Below are 17,155 nucleotides of genomic sequence, written 5' to 3'. Positions count from 1 at the left end.
CTGAAGTGCTTTCAACATTTCTAGAAAAAATCATGTAAGAACACATTAAATGAAAAATGTTAAATATAAAAGTTGATATCAAATACAAAATATATACAGTGTATATTAAAAAACGAAATTAAGAACAAAAAGATACATCTAGTATATTCAAATGGAGATTTCAAGGTGATGTGAGACATTTTTGAGCTCTACATTACCTAGAGATGGCCATTGTCACCCTGTCCTCTGCCTTCCTCAACATGGCCACAGCTTTGGTGTGTGTCAAACCTACTAAGGACTCTCCATTTATCTGTGTTTTAACATAAAACAAACATGACTCAGAATATAATAGGGAAGTGTTTGTTATCCTGTAAATCACAAATCTACCTGAATATATTATAGATTTCTTGTTTTGCTGTCCCTGTCCATGATGTTATCATGTTAACTGCCTGTACCAGTATGTCCCTGTCTGTACATACTTGTACCAGTCTGTCCCTGTCTGTACATACCTGTACCAGTCTGTCCCTGTCTGTACATACCCGTACCAGTCTGTTCCTGTCTGTACATACCTGTGACAGTCTGTCCCTGTGAGTACATCGCTGTACCAGTCTGTCCCTGTCTGTACATACCCGTACCAGTCTGTCCCTGTCTGTACATACCTGTACCAGTCTGTCCCTGTCTGTACATACCAGTACAAGTTTGTCCCTGTCTGTACATACCTGTACCAGTCTGTTCCTGTCTGTACATACCTGTACCAGTCTGTAATTGTCTGTACATACCCGTATCAGTCTGTCCCTGTGAGTACATACCTGTACCAATCTGTCCCTGTCTGTACATACTTGTACAAGTTTGTCCCTGTCTGTACATACCTGTACCAGTCTGTTCCTGTCTGTACATACCTGTACCAGTCTGTAACTGTCTGTACATACCCGTACAAGTTTGTCACTGTCTGTACATACCTGTACCAGTCTGTCCCTGTGAGTACATCCCAGTACCAGTCTGTCCCTGTCTGTACATATCTGTACCAGTCTGTCCCTGTCTGTACCTACCTGTACCAGTCTGTCCCTGTCTGTACATACCCGTACCAGTCTGTCCCTGTGAGTACATACCTGTACCAGTCTGTCCATAACACACAAACGGCCATCTTGGTGGGCCACACTGTTTTCAGCAATGGATCTGATGAATACACCGGTTTGGTTGTCCTTCTCGGCTGTCACCAAGCTGATACCTAACTCTCTTCCTTTTGGCTTCTCAAACTCCACCTTCATCAACCCAACCTGTGAAATATGAATTATACATATTTATACCTTAATATTCCATCAATGAATCTACATCCAAAAGTTGATCAATAAATCTACATTTATCTGTATTTGATAGCTACTTCATAGTTTTAACAAATATTCAAATTGAAAATACTCATTTATAAAAAACAATTACTCTCCTCAAATTACATTACTCACATTACTAAATAGAGATACATCTCCTAACTCTTCTACAGACGCCGGCCTTTCTAAGGGGGATACACCTCTCCCCTTGGAAGCTGCTTGTTGCTCTGCAATATGGGAGTCTGAGTACTCGCTTATACTGCATTCTCCGGAAGACTGAGCTGCATCACTCGTCTCCGGAATGTCAGATAGGGCACGACGAAGGTCCCTATCCTTACTCCCAAGATACCGGGGGTTCTCTTCTTCACTCTCTGAATCTTCCTCATCAAGGTTTTTATCCTGGCCTTCCAAAAAGGAGAATAAATCATCTGTCTTCTTGACAGCTTCTCCCTATAATAATATATGAAACAATTTTGTAACAGAGTTAATCCTGCAGGATTAAAGACTGTTTTCTAAAAAGCATTGTTACAAAGGACTCCTCTACAATGACTGCCACTAATTTTTGTTCCAAACACAAATGTCATAACAAGTCAACTGTGAAGGTTTCAAAGGTCTCTTACGAATAATTTACAGCAGCTGAAAACAACATCTTTAAATAGCATATTTTTTTTGTAAACGTACCTGGGAGAATGGCTCTGTATCGCTTTCTCCCATGTTGTGATGTGAAACTTTTTCACTACCACTCTTCTTGGAGTCATCTGCTCCAGATTGCTCGGGCCTATAGACCCTTAGCTGGACAAGTTGGGGAGCTTGTCTGAGGTAAGTTACTGCCTCGAAATGGTTCATTTCGGCCACATCAATATCATTTACCTGTAAAAAGTTCAGGTAATTAAACTTTTTTTAAAGAAAACATCATGAAACTTTATCTCAATTCAAATATTTATCACTTTCGATTAATCACACTCAGGTAACCAAATAAACAGTTAACCTTTATATATACATGTATATTTTGTATGAAGAAAGAAGCTTTTGTATATATTAATTGGCAAGTCAAATCAATAAGTTTGTTTTCAGTGTAACTTTGAGACCTTAGCATTGTGTTATTACAGATGTATAAATTTGATACCATTGACACCTAAATTCACTGGTGTTGTCCTGATACCTATAAAACTTTAAAGGTATATTACCTTGATGAGCTTGTCGCCAGGTTTCAGCCGGCCATCAGAAAGTGCAGGGTCCTGTAGTATACCCTTGATGTAACAGCCCCCGGTCCTACCAGCTCCACCAGTCACTGTGAAGCCTAACCCTTTACCTTCGGCCTTTTTCAAGATCACTTCAAATTCCTAATTAAAAACAATCACAGAAATGTATTGTAAGTTGTAACAACTTTTCAGCAGAAACATTAAATTTAGCTAAATGAATTTTGAACCTCGATGAGAAAAATACCGCTACCAGTACTCAGAGAGAAAATTTCAATGGCTGTCTTCCATTAGGAACTAAGGTACTTGCAAAATATGAAGTTTTAGAATTTTGTTTTATAATTGTGAAAGAAAGAATATTGAGAATTACAATAGTTTAAGTATACCATACCCCTGGTTTGAGAATATCATCATCCTCTTCCTGCTCTGAACCACTCTCATCTTCATGAAATGAATTTTGAGACTTGTGGATACTTTGGAACTCTTCGCTCTTGGAGGTGAAGGGCCCTGGTGACAGAGATCTGGACATCTCCGACTGGGCATCATATTCATTCGAGCTAAGGGTTGTGTGTGTAGCCCCTAGCTCCTGGCTTGACAATTTTGTATCCTTTAACGGTGACCTTACAATGGAATTGTCTGATCTCTCACTAACCTGTGAATCTGGACTTGCTGACCTTTCACCTTCTTCCTCCTGAATTTCCTCCCCCTCTTCACTGAACGTTGTGCTTACTTCCAGTGATTGCTGTGATTCTGTCTCATCTGCGAGAGACCAAACCTCAGTACCCTCCATGGTTGGGGGTGGACTAACAGGCAGTGGAGGAGGAGGACTTTCAGTAGAGTGATCCTCATCTTGTTCCCGTGGTGATGTGAACCCAGAAGGAGGCGTTATCACAGACTCTCTATATAAGACAGGCTCCTCTTCAGACTCTGTCTCATATGGTGATGGTGCCTTCCTGGTGTTCTCTGATCTTGGGGACAGTGAAGCTTTGTTGGCTTGCTGATCGTAACTTTCAGTCTATAAAGAAAAAAAAATAATACTCATACATCTGTTATATTACCCTGTTTTATAATGTCACAGGGAGAGGTTTAAGAAAGGTTGAATCTCCGTCACCAAAGGATGCTTCAGATGAAATATCAGTATGAAGTTTCCTTTTACAAGGAAAAAAAAAGGGACTTTAAAACATGTCAATTGGGTAATAATTCTGTTACTAAGACAACAGCAGATTTTGATCTTCTCATATTTCCTTCTCTTTGATGCCATATCTTTGTTCCCCACCCCACTCCCCTCCAGTCCCTTTAACATAATAATCAATTTTTTGTAATGAGAAGTGAATATCTACACAAAGTACTACAAAATAAGCTATACACACACATGCTACATTAGCAACTATTACCATATGACACCAAACAGTCACATAGCCTCTCATAAGCTAAAAAGGTACATATAACTTCATACTTGTCTCACTTACAAAGGAATACCTTAGTATTTCCAATAAACCCATCCCTATATTTTTTTTCATAAAGACTAAGATTAGTTTCATCATACTCAATTGCATCATGTAACATGTATTTTGGCAATGAATTTTGAAAATTGAATAAAAATCAAACTTTGAACATAAATGCAAAAGAACTAATATTCCCTGTAAACCTATCAGTAGGAGACTCTATGTGTTTTACCATTAATATGTAAAATGTACATGTGTTATAGATTTCCATCGTATGTAAAAAGAATGTGACATTTACAAAGAAAAAATTTCCATACTGAGATAAAGCTGCTGGGAACATGTGCCTTTAGTTGAAATTTACAACCAACAAAGTAGTACAAACAGAAAAAGACTCTCTGTATGCATGTGCTTCATATATGGTTAGTAAAACAAGAGGATTGTGGCTTATGAAGCAAAAGGCAAAATAGAAAGACGTAGTGTTTTGAGGAATAAAAAGAAGGCAAACAAGGTTCCACATACAAAACTGTTATTTCCTCGAAGTGGGCAAGCATGACCTTGTAACCTGGACTGTTGACTCCAATAAAATCTAATTTGATAAACCTTATAATACATGTACAACATTTAAATGTGAATAAAATTATATCCACCAAGGGCCTCCTAGAAACATCATTAAAATTTTTATATTCTGAAATTCTGTATTGACTATTGACATCATTGACCCTGATCACAAGTTGTTCACAGTATACGTGGATGGAGAGATGCATACAAAGACTGGTTCTCTGACACCGCAATTAAAGATATGCGCTTAACAACATGGGATTATAATTACAGAAAATGAATTCAATGCATGACCGATTTAAAAAGAATGACAAAAACCATTTCCATTACAATCTGAAAATAATACGGTGGAACAAAATCTATAAATAATTGGTAATTACTACTTTAACTGATTTAAGATATATTTATATTGCTGTAATGTTTTATGAAATCTTTGCATTATCATCACCAACATATGTTACAGATGTAGGCATCAATACTACAGGACATTTCACAGACTATTACAGCTGTTTAGGTGAACCACTGGGTATTATTGACGTAACAAATTTAAACAGTTCATATGACAATGAAAATTGATATCAATGAAATGATTAACTTAACATAATTGAATTATCAAAATAGCCTGTTTAATGCTAATGCTTATACTAAGCTGGATATTTTTTATCATAAACTATATTCTTCAGCGAAACATTACACACATTACATATGATAGATTTGCACAGTTGTGGAACTGTACAATGTGCACATGATGTCTGCATGATCGGAAAACAGGACAAAATTTGATATCAAATATTGTGAATCTATTGTTATTAATATAAATTTACAAATGACTTATGAATAGGTAGATTGTGCAATCCCACCATTGTACATTATGATCTCTAATGTTATCTGAGAATAATAAAGAGAGGACATGGTTATTATTTCCCTTCCAGAAGACACAGAAAGACTTTGGAATTTTGGAAGGGAAAATATAAACTATAAAAACATAACTTTTTTCTATAATAATTAAAAAAACCTACACAGATATTATTACAAAATGTGTAGGAATTCCAATTCCTAGGATATCATCATTCTTAAGTGAATTCTTCACAAAATTTAAAACTATCTAGCATGTCAGTAACAACGTATATCCCAAACCTCGTTTTTACAATTTAATTGGTTCTAATTATTTCAATATAATAATAAATGCATGCAAATGTGAGAAAACAAACTGGATGTGCTGCCATCTTGTTATTGTCCAATGATAGATTTACCCTCCAGCATGCTATATTATTTGATATTTCTTTCCCACAGCATGCTTTGTTATTCACCAGCATTTTGTTCAAGTACATGTACCACAGTATATATCCTGGTTATTTTAAAGATATCCCACAAGCAAATAATGCATATCACAAGCTACCCAGTTATACACGAGTGCCTTCCTCAAGTAGTAGAGGGTGCACACATGTACAAACATATGCAGGTTAGAATAATAAATGATGTGATAAGTACAGGACATGTGTGAAGTAAAGATACACCATTATGTAATAATAAACCTATGCTACCCAGCCAATATCACGATTACTTCATACAAATTAAATGGAGCGATAAGTTTCTATCTCAAAACTCATTTGTCAATTAAGACAATCTCCAAATATTGCTAACAAAAATAATTGAATTTTTATTGTTTATACGCAGTATCTCAATGGAAAAAACATCTAGCTCTGCCCACTTGATAATAATAAAGTATCAGACAACTGATAGCTAACTAGACAATATGTTTTCTGAGCATTAACTCATGTGATATGAACTAATATAGCTGTGATTGGCTTAAGGTTCCGCGTATTTCCATAGCAACATAACTTCATGACATTATCAGCATTGTGTAGTCACACAAGAAAGAGATAGAGTGAACATCATCATTTTGGATTCTGAATCAGTCTTATAACATGCTGTTTGCAAAGATATCTGCAAAAGTATTTGAGCTGAGTCATAAATAGGATCTTCCATTTATTCAATTTCACATCACATTACTTTTATGCAAAATCATAACAAATATTGAGTTTCACTTCACCAAAGTCTTGGTAAAATGGAAAATTTGAAATCTGAAGACTTGTTTTGTAAAGTCATATGAATTGAAACTCATGTACAATCCTTGAGGATCTGAAATTTTCAAAATGAGCTGAATTTAAATATAATTTGGTAATAAGGCTTACATGGATTCCTTGAAGTCGGACATATCTTGCAGATTAGCTTGAGTTTAAAACATTCCATCTCTCAAATTTTTTGTATAGCAATGACTTAATAGGCAGTAAAAGCCTGTTCTAATATTGTACATTTTATGCTAACAATGGATATGTATTTCTAAGCTCAAAATCAAGTTTAGTGTAACATCAAGATGACATGTGTTTTGATATGCTTCACATCTTCACTTAATCAACACAGCCCATTTACTGACTTGGCCTTTTATCCATGTATGTATAAACACAGTTTTGCAATAGCTTATGATGGCTAAAGTTGATGCCTTAAATCTGCACAGAACCATGGATATACTACTGATATTTCTGATCCTGATCAGTTGATGTGATGACCGGACAGTTAATGAATGTGTGTATACACTGTAATATCATCATATGATTTTTCACAAAATTATCCTAAACAAAAAATATATTATCTTTAAAGTCTTAAGTGGTTTTTTGTGAATGTCACTTCCAATCTCCTGGTGTATTTGTTGTTGTGAACCTGTTGACTTTTTTTCTGGAAATGCTAGTTGAAGACGACACAGTGCATGTAAATTGGTTTCATGTTTCAGTCTATTTATTTGTAACCTTTACATGTACATCACTATCAACTTAACAAACTGGAATACTCCATGACTCTGAAAATTGCTATGAAATTCTTATTCTATATTGACACTTGTCAAAACACCACTGCATTGCATATCTTTCAGTAGCAAATGATTCCATTATAATAAAATAAATTAAATCATAATTTCCAAATATGGTTGCAAACTATTAAGCTCCATTTTCAATTTGCCTAGGTGATTGGCAGCCATAATCATGAAGAAGACATAGAAATTGCAGATTAAGTTAGTCTAAGGGTGTTTTAGTCTTCAAACTAATGCATGGCTGATAGCAGGCTAACTCTCTAGAAGGTGATGTCATGACAAAGGCAGGGATATAGTTAATTTAGTTATTTTGAATTGTGTGAATTGAGAAAGGGTACAATTAAAGAAGATCACCTTAGTAATGTCCATTACAAATGTCTTTTACTATAGTGGTTAAACATAGAAATGATATGAAAGATGATATAGGCGATGAGATAATAAATGAATATGATGTGATGTGCATGATAAGATACAGTATATGAATTGAGCAATGATTAAGTAGATGACTATAAAACTGCAGCATCAACTAGTCACAGCAAACCTGACTGAGGTCGTACTTACTACTGCCCCAGGGGGCCGCTGGTTAGGCCGACACATCAACAGAGTGACATGTGCTGCGGCAGCCCGCAGTGTTGCTAAAGTCTCCTGCAAAGTAATCACCACGCCACTTGTACTCTATGTTTCTTGCCTTAATTGCAACATCACAATATTACATACAACTTTACAGCTGTATTTTTTTTCAAAGTGCCAACCCCATTCAAAACACACATGGTTAATTTCAACAATCAAATGCCATTCCAAAAAGTGAAAAACATAACCATAACCTTGAATTTTAAAATCAGGACCATGCAGGTAGAACAATCTGTTACATAAAACTGTTACAGTATCTGAAATGTGCAACATACTATGTCCACATGCTATGTGTGAGTGGAAAAATTAGTCACATCATACAAAACTAGGTCAAATTGATTTCCTTTAAATTTCCCGAGAATTCTATATTGAAAGAATTACTTTAATAACTGGATAAATGAAGGTACTTAAAATCAGTAAAGTTTATACTGGAGGATATTTACAGAGCATTTGTAATAAGAAGATATGTTGTGGTACCATATATATATATATATATATAGGGATAAACAGGCTAATGGTTATTACTATTTCTGGTGATCACCACAAACACACAAAAAAAAAAAAAAAAACAACAAAAAAACTAAGACACTAAAATATTTACATTTCTATATTTGAACACAGCTACCATTTGACATGTTAAATCCCTTAGTTCCCCAATAATTCATTTCAATATGATTTCAGATGTTTGAAGACACTTGCTGAGATAACAGATGACCAAGCACCAGAAATGAGGAATGCGTCACCTCAGGACATCTACTTAATCATGATGCACACTTACAGGCAGGCTAAGGCCTTTCACTGGTTGTCCATTCACTTCCAGGATCACATCTCCTGTCTTGATCCTTCCACTTTCAGCAGCAGGACCTATAGGAAACACTTTCTTGATACACAGGTAGTTGTCCGAGGCATTGGGTGCAGGGTAAAGGTCTCGAGCATTCTGTACACTGAAACCCAGTCCACTACTACCTCGCTCCAGATCAACAGTAAACTGGTCCTCTACAAACAGACATGACCTTCATTAGAAAAAGATGGAAAGAATTTATCCTTAGACAAAAAAGAACTGATGGATATATCAAAAGTATGTACTTGTAATAATACCATTTTCATCTTTGTGACTACAAAAACAAAATTGAAGTGAAAGCAACTAGTGTGTATATGAAGCCAAAGATGACAGCAGAAATTTCCATCTTTGTAAGAAAAAACTTCAATAAGTACAAAGAATTATTCCATACCTGCATTATCAAAGTTGTAGTACTGTGATTCCTCGTTGTCCTGTATGTTGTTTGCTGCCTTTGCATCAGAGTTATAGCTGGTCGGTGAAGTGTGTGATGGTCTCACTTCACTGATAGTAAGGTTCATAGATTTCTTGCCAGTTCTGACCCCAGGTGTTACCACAGTGTCTGATACTGGTCCAGGCAAAGATCTTGAACTACTGCTCTTCCTCGGCATGTTTACCCCACTATTTTCTGTTACTAGGGGTGATGACCTTGAACTGCTTCCTTTCCTTGCCTGACCTCTGACATTACCAGCTGCCACAGGTTGAGATGAGGAGTTTGATCTGCTGCTATTTCTCTTCTTGCTACCACCACTGTCTAAGGGAGTTGTTGATGACTGCATTGTGTCTGCAGGCACTGACTTTGCTCGACTGCCCTTGTTTGAGTTGCTGGTTTGTAGTGGTGCTGGTGATGACCTATTAGACTTAGACACTCCCCCAGCTGTGGGGGGCTGACCTCTTTCCATGACCAACTTGCTGATGGGAGGAGCATTACACAATGCTTCTACTGCCTGTTTGTGAGTCATTCCCACGAGACTCTTGCTGTCAACTGACAGGATCCGATCACCTGCATCCAGACACATGGCAATGGTTTACAACTATCATACAAATGTTTTACACAAAAAATAATCAAACTGTCAAATACAGAATACAGGAATACACCATAACCAGGAACATGATCATGGTAAACTTCTATTTATAACAAAGCCTCGACTTATTTCCAGAACAACAATCAATTCAATAAGAAGACAAAATCAATTAATTTTAGAGGTCATCCAAGTCCGCATACATCTTCCACACTTTACTTCTTAATATCTAGAAACAATCTCTAAATATCAGCCTTGTATATCCCAATCTGTAATGGATTCAGGTAAGTACCTCTTTTGATACAGCCCTCCAGTTCTGCAGCACTGCCAGGTATCAGTGACTTCACATAGATCCCTCCTTGTCTTACAGATGTGTTCACACCTCCCTGAAACACAACAGATATCTGTACTTTTTTCCACTGTGAACAAAAAATTCCCTGAAATACAACCCACATAATTCAAAAGTAATGATGTGTTCCCAGAAAAACGAGTCACTATGTTACCTTGACAGGAACAATGTGTTCCCTCAAGCTCAAGTCATACATATGTTACCTTGACAAGTAACAATGTGTTCCCTCAAGTTCAAGTCATACATATGTTACCTTGACAAGTAACAATGTGTTCCCTGAAACACAGGTCCTGTACACTTTTCTAAAACAATTAGCCATACAAATAACAACTGTGGCTTGGCCCCCTTACTTGGGTGTTAATGAATTTTTCTATTTTGATTGTCTTTACTTACAGTTACGTTAAGTCCAAAGCTGCCATCCTTTTTCTCCAAAAACACTTCAAACACTTCACCAGGCTGGAAATCATCACTTTTCGCACTGAAATCACAATAACATATTATATATGTGAAAAATTGTTATGCATTTCATCCTCATGCAGACATTATCACAACTGTAAACCACTCTGAATTTTTGTCATTGCGTCTACTGTATAGTTTTACCCTTGTGATACTTGTATCATCAGTCAACACTTTCTCACAAATCTTTACTGACCTTGCCGTACTGGTAGTCCTTGACTGCCCTTGATTTTGTGTACTTGGTTGACTTGGTTTCACAGTTACCTTAGCTTCACTAAGGTTGGAGTCTTGTCTTGACCCAATCTCACCTAAAACAGTGACCAGATTTACAATAGTAACCAGGTAACTTCTAATGCAACAACTGTAATGTATGCATCTGAAAGGCAATTAATTCATACAAATTTGATAATAGGACAAAGTTACTTTGATGAAAATGCAAGGTATTGTCATTGCTAGAGTACTTTATTTTTATAGAAAATTATTTGTTGTTGTTTTATCACAATTCAATTACACTTGGTACATTATCTTTAAGTGACAAACGATGTTGGTCTGCCTAGTTGATACCTACTGTTTCTGTGTTTGTTACTGTCTTCTTGATGATCTGCCACTAATGAGTCCACCTGAGATGTGGTGTTCACATCTACTTCAGTCACATATGAATTTCTATATTTACATCTCGTATCAGAGTTTAATGGAATGTTAGAAACTGTAGCTAAATTTAACTGGTCCGACTGAGAACAATGTCGATGATTTCTAGGATTAACTGCTGCTTCAATAGGCGATTCATTAACCTCCTCTTCTGTTTCTTGAAGATAATCGTCTGAATAATGTGATATTTGTGAAAAGAGTTGAGCATCATGGGGATTAGCATTTGATAATCTGAGTTTTTCTCGGATTATGGAATCATCATGATCTTTGCGGCGGAGAGACCCAGGGCACTTGACCTGGGAGATAAGAAGCTTGACGTGAGAGCCTGATTCACGGATCATCTGTACCGCAGTGTGGTGTTGACGGCCCTCCAAGCTATGGTCATTGATGGCAATGATTCTGTCCCCTGGGCGGATTCTTCCGTCCTTTTGTGCAGGACCTCCCGCAGTTACTGACTTGACAAATATGCCCAGGTCTAGTTTACTGGTACTCTCTCCCCCGACAATGGTGATCCCAAATCCTGTGTTGGGGTCCTTCCCCAGCCCAACCTCAAAGATACGTCTGTCAGGTTGTTCTGGGGACACCTCACTGCTGTACAGGCGGTGTTGTAGTGTGGCTGTAAATGTGAACATTATGATCAAAAGTAACCTTACAACTGCACAATCTAGTCCTATCATAGCCTGACAATATATTACACATACAGTTTACCATACGTAAAACAGTACACAGGGATTTGATAACCAAGAACGACTTCTCTCTTTAAATCAGAACTACAAGGACAGGATTAAATGTTGAGGACATAATAACTGAATGCTCAAGAAGATTCCTTTGTATGAGTGAGGTATTCATGCTCCAACTCTCTTGTCAAGCTGATTTCAATAAACATTTTAAATACATGTAATGAAGGAAAACACTTCCAATACATTATTCCAGGCAATATAAATGTCTGATGATTGATGGAGAGCTGAATGTAGCTGTATTGTGAATATATAACTTACCACTGATACTTTCATTGAGCACTGATTCGTCCACCAAGTCCACAGACTGTGTGGTCATTCCTGTAAATAAAAGAATGTTTTGATTACTATCTTATTGATGATTTGGAATATTTATAAGAGAGCATAGGTTAATTAAATTCAGATTCATCAAGTACATGAACTTCACTAGAACTAATCAGGAAGTTATAACTTGGAAACAACAGTTTTCTTTGGCCTCTCTACCTGCTAACAATGCACACAAAGTTTCTGCAGTCTCTTTACCTGTTTATCAGTAACATAAGTTTCCTATAGCCTTGCTCTATCTGTCTGTTTATCTAGTACCCAAATTTTCTGTAGCTTCTCTGCCTGTTTATCTAGTACACAAATTTTCTGCAGTCTCTTCACCTGTTTATCTAGAACATAAGTTTCCTATAGCCTTGCTCTCTCTACCTATTTATCTAGTACCCAAATTTCCTCTCGTTTCTTTACCAGTTTACCAAGACACAAGTTTCCTGTCACTTCTCTACCTGTTGAAGAACTGTAGTGGTGGCCTATTTTTTTTACCTAATACATGAGCTTCATGTGGCCCTTCTCTTTGTATATCTTCAAGAATGTCGCCTGTAGATGCAGCATGCGTAGGGCCTCGTCGTTTGTGGACGGGCAATGCATACTTTTCGCGGAGGTCCATCATGCTGACACTTGTTTCTGCCCTGTATGGCGGAGGGCTATACAATACATGCAACAGAATTAAACCATACATACAACACATGCTCAAATCACTCAGTAAATATCATTCTTAGAACTCTTTACGAGAAAACATTATTTTTCTCATGCCAAATGCAAAAGCAAACAGCTCACATTTTATCTATCATATTCCAGTAAAATTATGTCAACATGCATTACAGACAAACCATGTAATCATGTCTTTTGAAAGAAATAATCAAAATAAAACTGTTATACCATCAGATGTCATGCTAGTTAACGTGATTAGTTTTAGATATCCAACAAAAATACTGTTATTTAACAAATAGACAGTTATATCATGACAAAAACAAATGTAAGTATCACATGAATAAACCCTTGATAGACAACACTTCTTTGGATTATTAAAATAATCAGTCAGCAAAGCAGGATTCCCTTCATCAAGAAAAGTATTTTTACCAAAAGATTCCCTAGGGTAAATCCAAGCTTTCCTTATTATGAGGATCTTTTTCTTCTATTTTTGAAATGGTACATGGACCAAAGGATCAAATATTCAAAATAGGACTGCAATATATCCAACATTTTCTTTCAAAAACATGATTCCCTGTAAAAGGTTGAACATTTTACACAAGCTGACACCTGAAGCAAGCTCTTCACGCTTTAGTTGAAAAGAATAATTCTTATAATCATACTCATCAGATCTTGTTTTCTAATACTTGGACAGTTATAAAGAAAACTAGGTTGGAACCCTGCATAATAAATGTACTGCTGTGGTACTTAATGCATTTCTCAAGTAACTGGTTCAACAGATTTCTATAGAAGAGAGCACAATATAAGACAAAAAGATGAAATTAATGAATAGTTATTGTAAAACAAAGGACACGGTTATACTGACATCAATCATACTTCAGAACACAGCAGCCTACATAATGTACAAACCTTCCATGATCTCTGAACCTACTGAAATATAATTAGTTTTTATACATGCTGGGGATGCAAGGGAAAATCATTGCACTAATAGTATGCAGTAAGTAAATCAGTATTGATCCATCCACATATCAACATTCATTTAACATAATACCTATATCTTATGTATATCTAGGGTTTTCACAAACTAGTGAATAAAAACTAATTTTCAATTATTTGTACTTAACAAATGCATATACTTGTAAACTCATGCCAAATCTTTGACGCATGCCTGCTACTTACAGAGAGTATGGGACTGGTTGTCGGTCTGTTGTCATAGCAACTGTTGCACTGTGTCCATCATCTTCACTCTCAAAACTTGCCTGGAAAGATGTAATTTTGTTTCATGATAGATCTGTGACCTAGTATGTTTCTGTTATGTTATGTAATTTGTCGGCATTGTCAACAAATTTTGATAATTTTGTGGATAAAATCTAGTGGACCTGTATATGCTAATATTCACAAGTATGAATAATTTACAAAACAAAAGGGGGAAAATCTATATTATTGATCCTAATAGCTCAAATGATGTTAGGCATATGACAACAAAAGCAATTCTATTTCCTAAACAAAATATTCCTCTATATACAGTTATCTCCCCTGATGCATTATTGGGATTTTCAAGCTTTAAGCACTTGTCTACAATTGTAATCAGAGAAGTACAATGAAGAAAATGGCACATAAATACTAAGTACTAAAACCTTATTTATCACCTTACTGTCATGTATGATATGGTATGACACACATTTAACTCATAGTAAAATAACAATTTTAAAGAACTCATGTAAGCTAAGTGCTCAAGAGTTTATGTTTGCAAAGTATTAGGAATAGCTTTGTACCTGTGGACTTCCTTCCTCTTCCAAGTCTACAGCCTGGGCCTCAAAACTTGAATCAGTGTCCATAGTCAGATCTGTTCAAAATACAGAAAAGAAGCCATGATGATTACCTTTAGACAGACAACTGAAACAAAGAACCCAGCACCTAAATCATGATGTTTTGGGGAAGAATGTATGAATCTACAGAGTTGTATTTGTGGCTACCTACATCTTACTATCCGCAATACATGGCCCTAATAGGTTAAAAATACACAAAATTTAGATATTCTGAGACGTAGCAGATTCTCACCAATGCCTTGGGCATCCAACTGTGCCTCTCTAGCTTTCATCTTCAGCTGAAATCGATGTTGCATGGTGGAAAACTGCAGCAAGTATCGCCCCCTGGAAACAAATATCATTAATAACAAAATCAATATGTAGTAAAATGTAAACTTGAATGTACAATAAAATACCAATTTTTGAAAGAAGTAATATTTCAAATAATCATTTTATCAGAAAAATCTGCAAGCATCACACTAACTGAAATAAAGAGTAAATGATGGCAAAAACTGAAGCACCTAACAAAATCAATTGCATTCAGAGAATAAATTGTGATGGCAGTATATGAGCTGTAAGTAAAACCAAAAATCTTACTTGCGGTAGCTGTTAGTGTAGTAATTCATCTTTGAAGGCTTTCCCTGACCATGATCTGGTTTGGGTTGGATGCTGAAGCGGCGTTTGTTGAATGATATTTTCTGGATCATGTTCCAAGCATAATGGTGGTCGATGGCACGCTGTAGGCCCTGGTTTTCTGCCAGCACCATACATTTAACAGTGATCCCCATCCACAGTACACTTGTGGTATCGTTCTTATTCTAGGAAAAGCAACAACAAAAATACAAACCACACTTACATGATTCCGAGATCATTTCATAATATGACAATTTTCTGTACTATAATGTTTTATTTTTCAAAGACATACACATCTAAAAAAAAAAAAAAAAGAAGAGTTGATTTCTATATTGCCATTGTCATGACCCCAAAGTTTTTCTGAACGTATCACTGAATATAGGATGAAGAAGAATGTCAGAATTCTTCTTTAAGATACATGATTAATTCATGAATGAAATAAAATTGTTTCCTGTACCCCAATCATGCAGAACTGCACACACTTATCTAGATTAATACTTTGTGCTATGCCTACCTTCAGCAGCTTGTAAAAGTGAACTCCATACTCTGGTAACTGTTGGGCAATCTGTAAAAAGTGTTAAATCATCTTGATGAAAGTAAGATATTTGATTTTCATTATAGTTTTAATGTCAATTTCTTACATAACAGAACATTTAAAGATGGATAATTTGATTATTTTATTGAGTTTCATGAGCCATACTATATCTTTATGAAATATAAACCAAAATAATTCTGTGAGAATCTTAAAATCATATTGGTCAAGATAAATCTTATACCATTTCGATTTTTGTTTTTTTTATTTTTCATTCATTTTTTTTTCAACCATGCATTTTTACCTTAATGAATTCCAATTCAGCCTTGGTTTCACTCATGCCTGCTGCCCTCTGGTGGAAGTCTGGAGTGTTGTCTCGTATGTAGCCTACTCCTACACGTTTCACTATCCTTTGTGGGTAGTAGTGCTCTGCCATGAAGTAGTTTCGTCCCATAGTGTCTTTGTCGTAGTCCCCATACTCCACCTGAAGGGCCAGTGCAGACATTGTAAGGGCCTTGTCCTCATTACATATGGTTCGCTCCTCTAGCAGGTCGTGGCGAAGTTGTAAGTACAACAAGTGCCGTGAGATCTGGTGCCTGATGGGAAAATCATAGAAATTAATAAAGTACAGGATGTAGTTCAGAGGTTAAACAGAGTCATTGTACACTTTAAATAAAACATGTTAACTGGAATATAATTGTTCCTCTTCATACAATTCTAATCAAATTTTGCACAGCAGTGGAAAGACATTCAAAATGAAAGGATGTAAACACATAATGATTTATACTTGTTCATTATGAGCTTTCATCTGTAGAATTTGTTATTTCATCAAACTAAATACCATGTATTGTGTCAACTATGACCATACCTGAAGAGGAGGATATTGTCAGGGTAGAACTTGACCCGCAGGTATAAGGTAAATGTGACTGTCGGCAGGTTGCCTTTCCATCCCTCTTTCCAGCCTTCTGGTGCAACTTTGTGGAGCTTCATCTCTGGGTCCACAAAGAAGTGCTCTCCATCTATACAACAAAACAAGTATCAGTGACATGATTGTATAAAATGTAATGTTTAAACCTACCAAACTTTTGCAAGAAGCAGATTTAGTTCAACATACTATCATGTCATAAAACAACGGGATGGCACAAGTCAGTTGATTTG

The 17,155-nt window shown here is 36.2% G+C and overlaps 1 protein-coding gene across 1 annotated transcript in view; it reads right to left on the bottom strand.

The window, feature by feature from the left end:
• The window catches only part of LOC132551432 (tyrosine-protein phosphatase non-receptor type 13-like), a 50,571-nt gene that overhangs the window by 4,194 nt on the left and 29,222 nt on the right, over positions 1-17,155 (bottom strand). The window contains 21 exon segments of the mRNA XM_060215569.1: positions 198-289; positions 1,089-1,256; positions 1,440-1,754; positions 1,986-2,174; positions 2,492-2,647; positions 2,895-3,518; positions 8,781-8,998; positions 9,235-9,843; positions 10,155-10,248; positions 10,605-10,689; positions 10,864-10,975; positions 11,236-11,931; positions 12,314-12,367; positions 12,369-12,373; positions 14,204-14,283; positions 14,800-14,870; positions 15,086-15,177; positions 15,430-15,650; positions 15,980-16,030; positions 16,302-16,593; positions 16,866-17,016. Of these exon segments, the coding sequence (XP_060071552.1) occupies positions 198-289; positions 1,089-1,256; positions 1,440-1,754; positions 1,986-2,174; positions 2,492-2,647; positions 2,895-3,518; positions 8,781-8,998; positions 9,235-9,843; positions 10,155-10,248; positions 10,605-10,689; positions 10,864-10,975; positions 11,236-11,931; positions 12,314-12,367; positions 12,369-12,373; positions 14,204-14,283; positions 14,800-14,870; positions 15,086-15,177; positions 15,430-15,650; positions 15,980-16,030; positions 16,302-16,593; positions 16,866-17,016 (4,375 nt within the window).

The sequence above is a fragment of the Ylistrum balloti genome, unplaced genomic scaffold (assembly GCF_031769215.1).
Source record: "Ylistrum balloti isolate Yb309-2 unplaced genomic scaffold, AGI_CSIRO_Ybal_v1 Utg370196, whole genome shotgun sequence".
In the NCBI taxonomy this organism is placed as follows: domain Eukaryota; kingdom Metazoa; phylum Mollusca; class Bivalvia; order Pectinida; family Pectinidae; genus Ylistrum; species Ylistrum balloti.
This window is presented reverse-complemented; position numbering and strand designations above follow the sequence as displayed.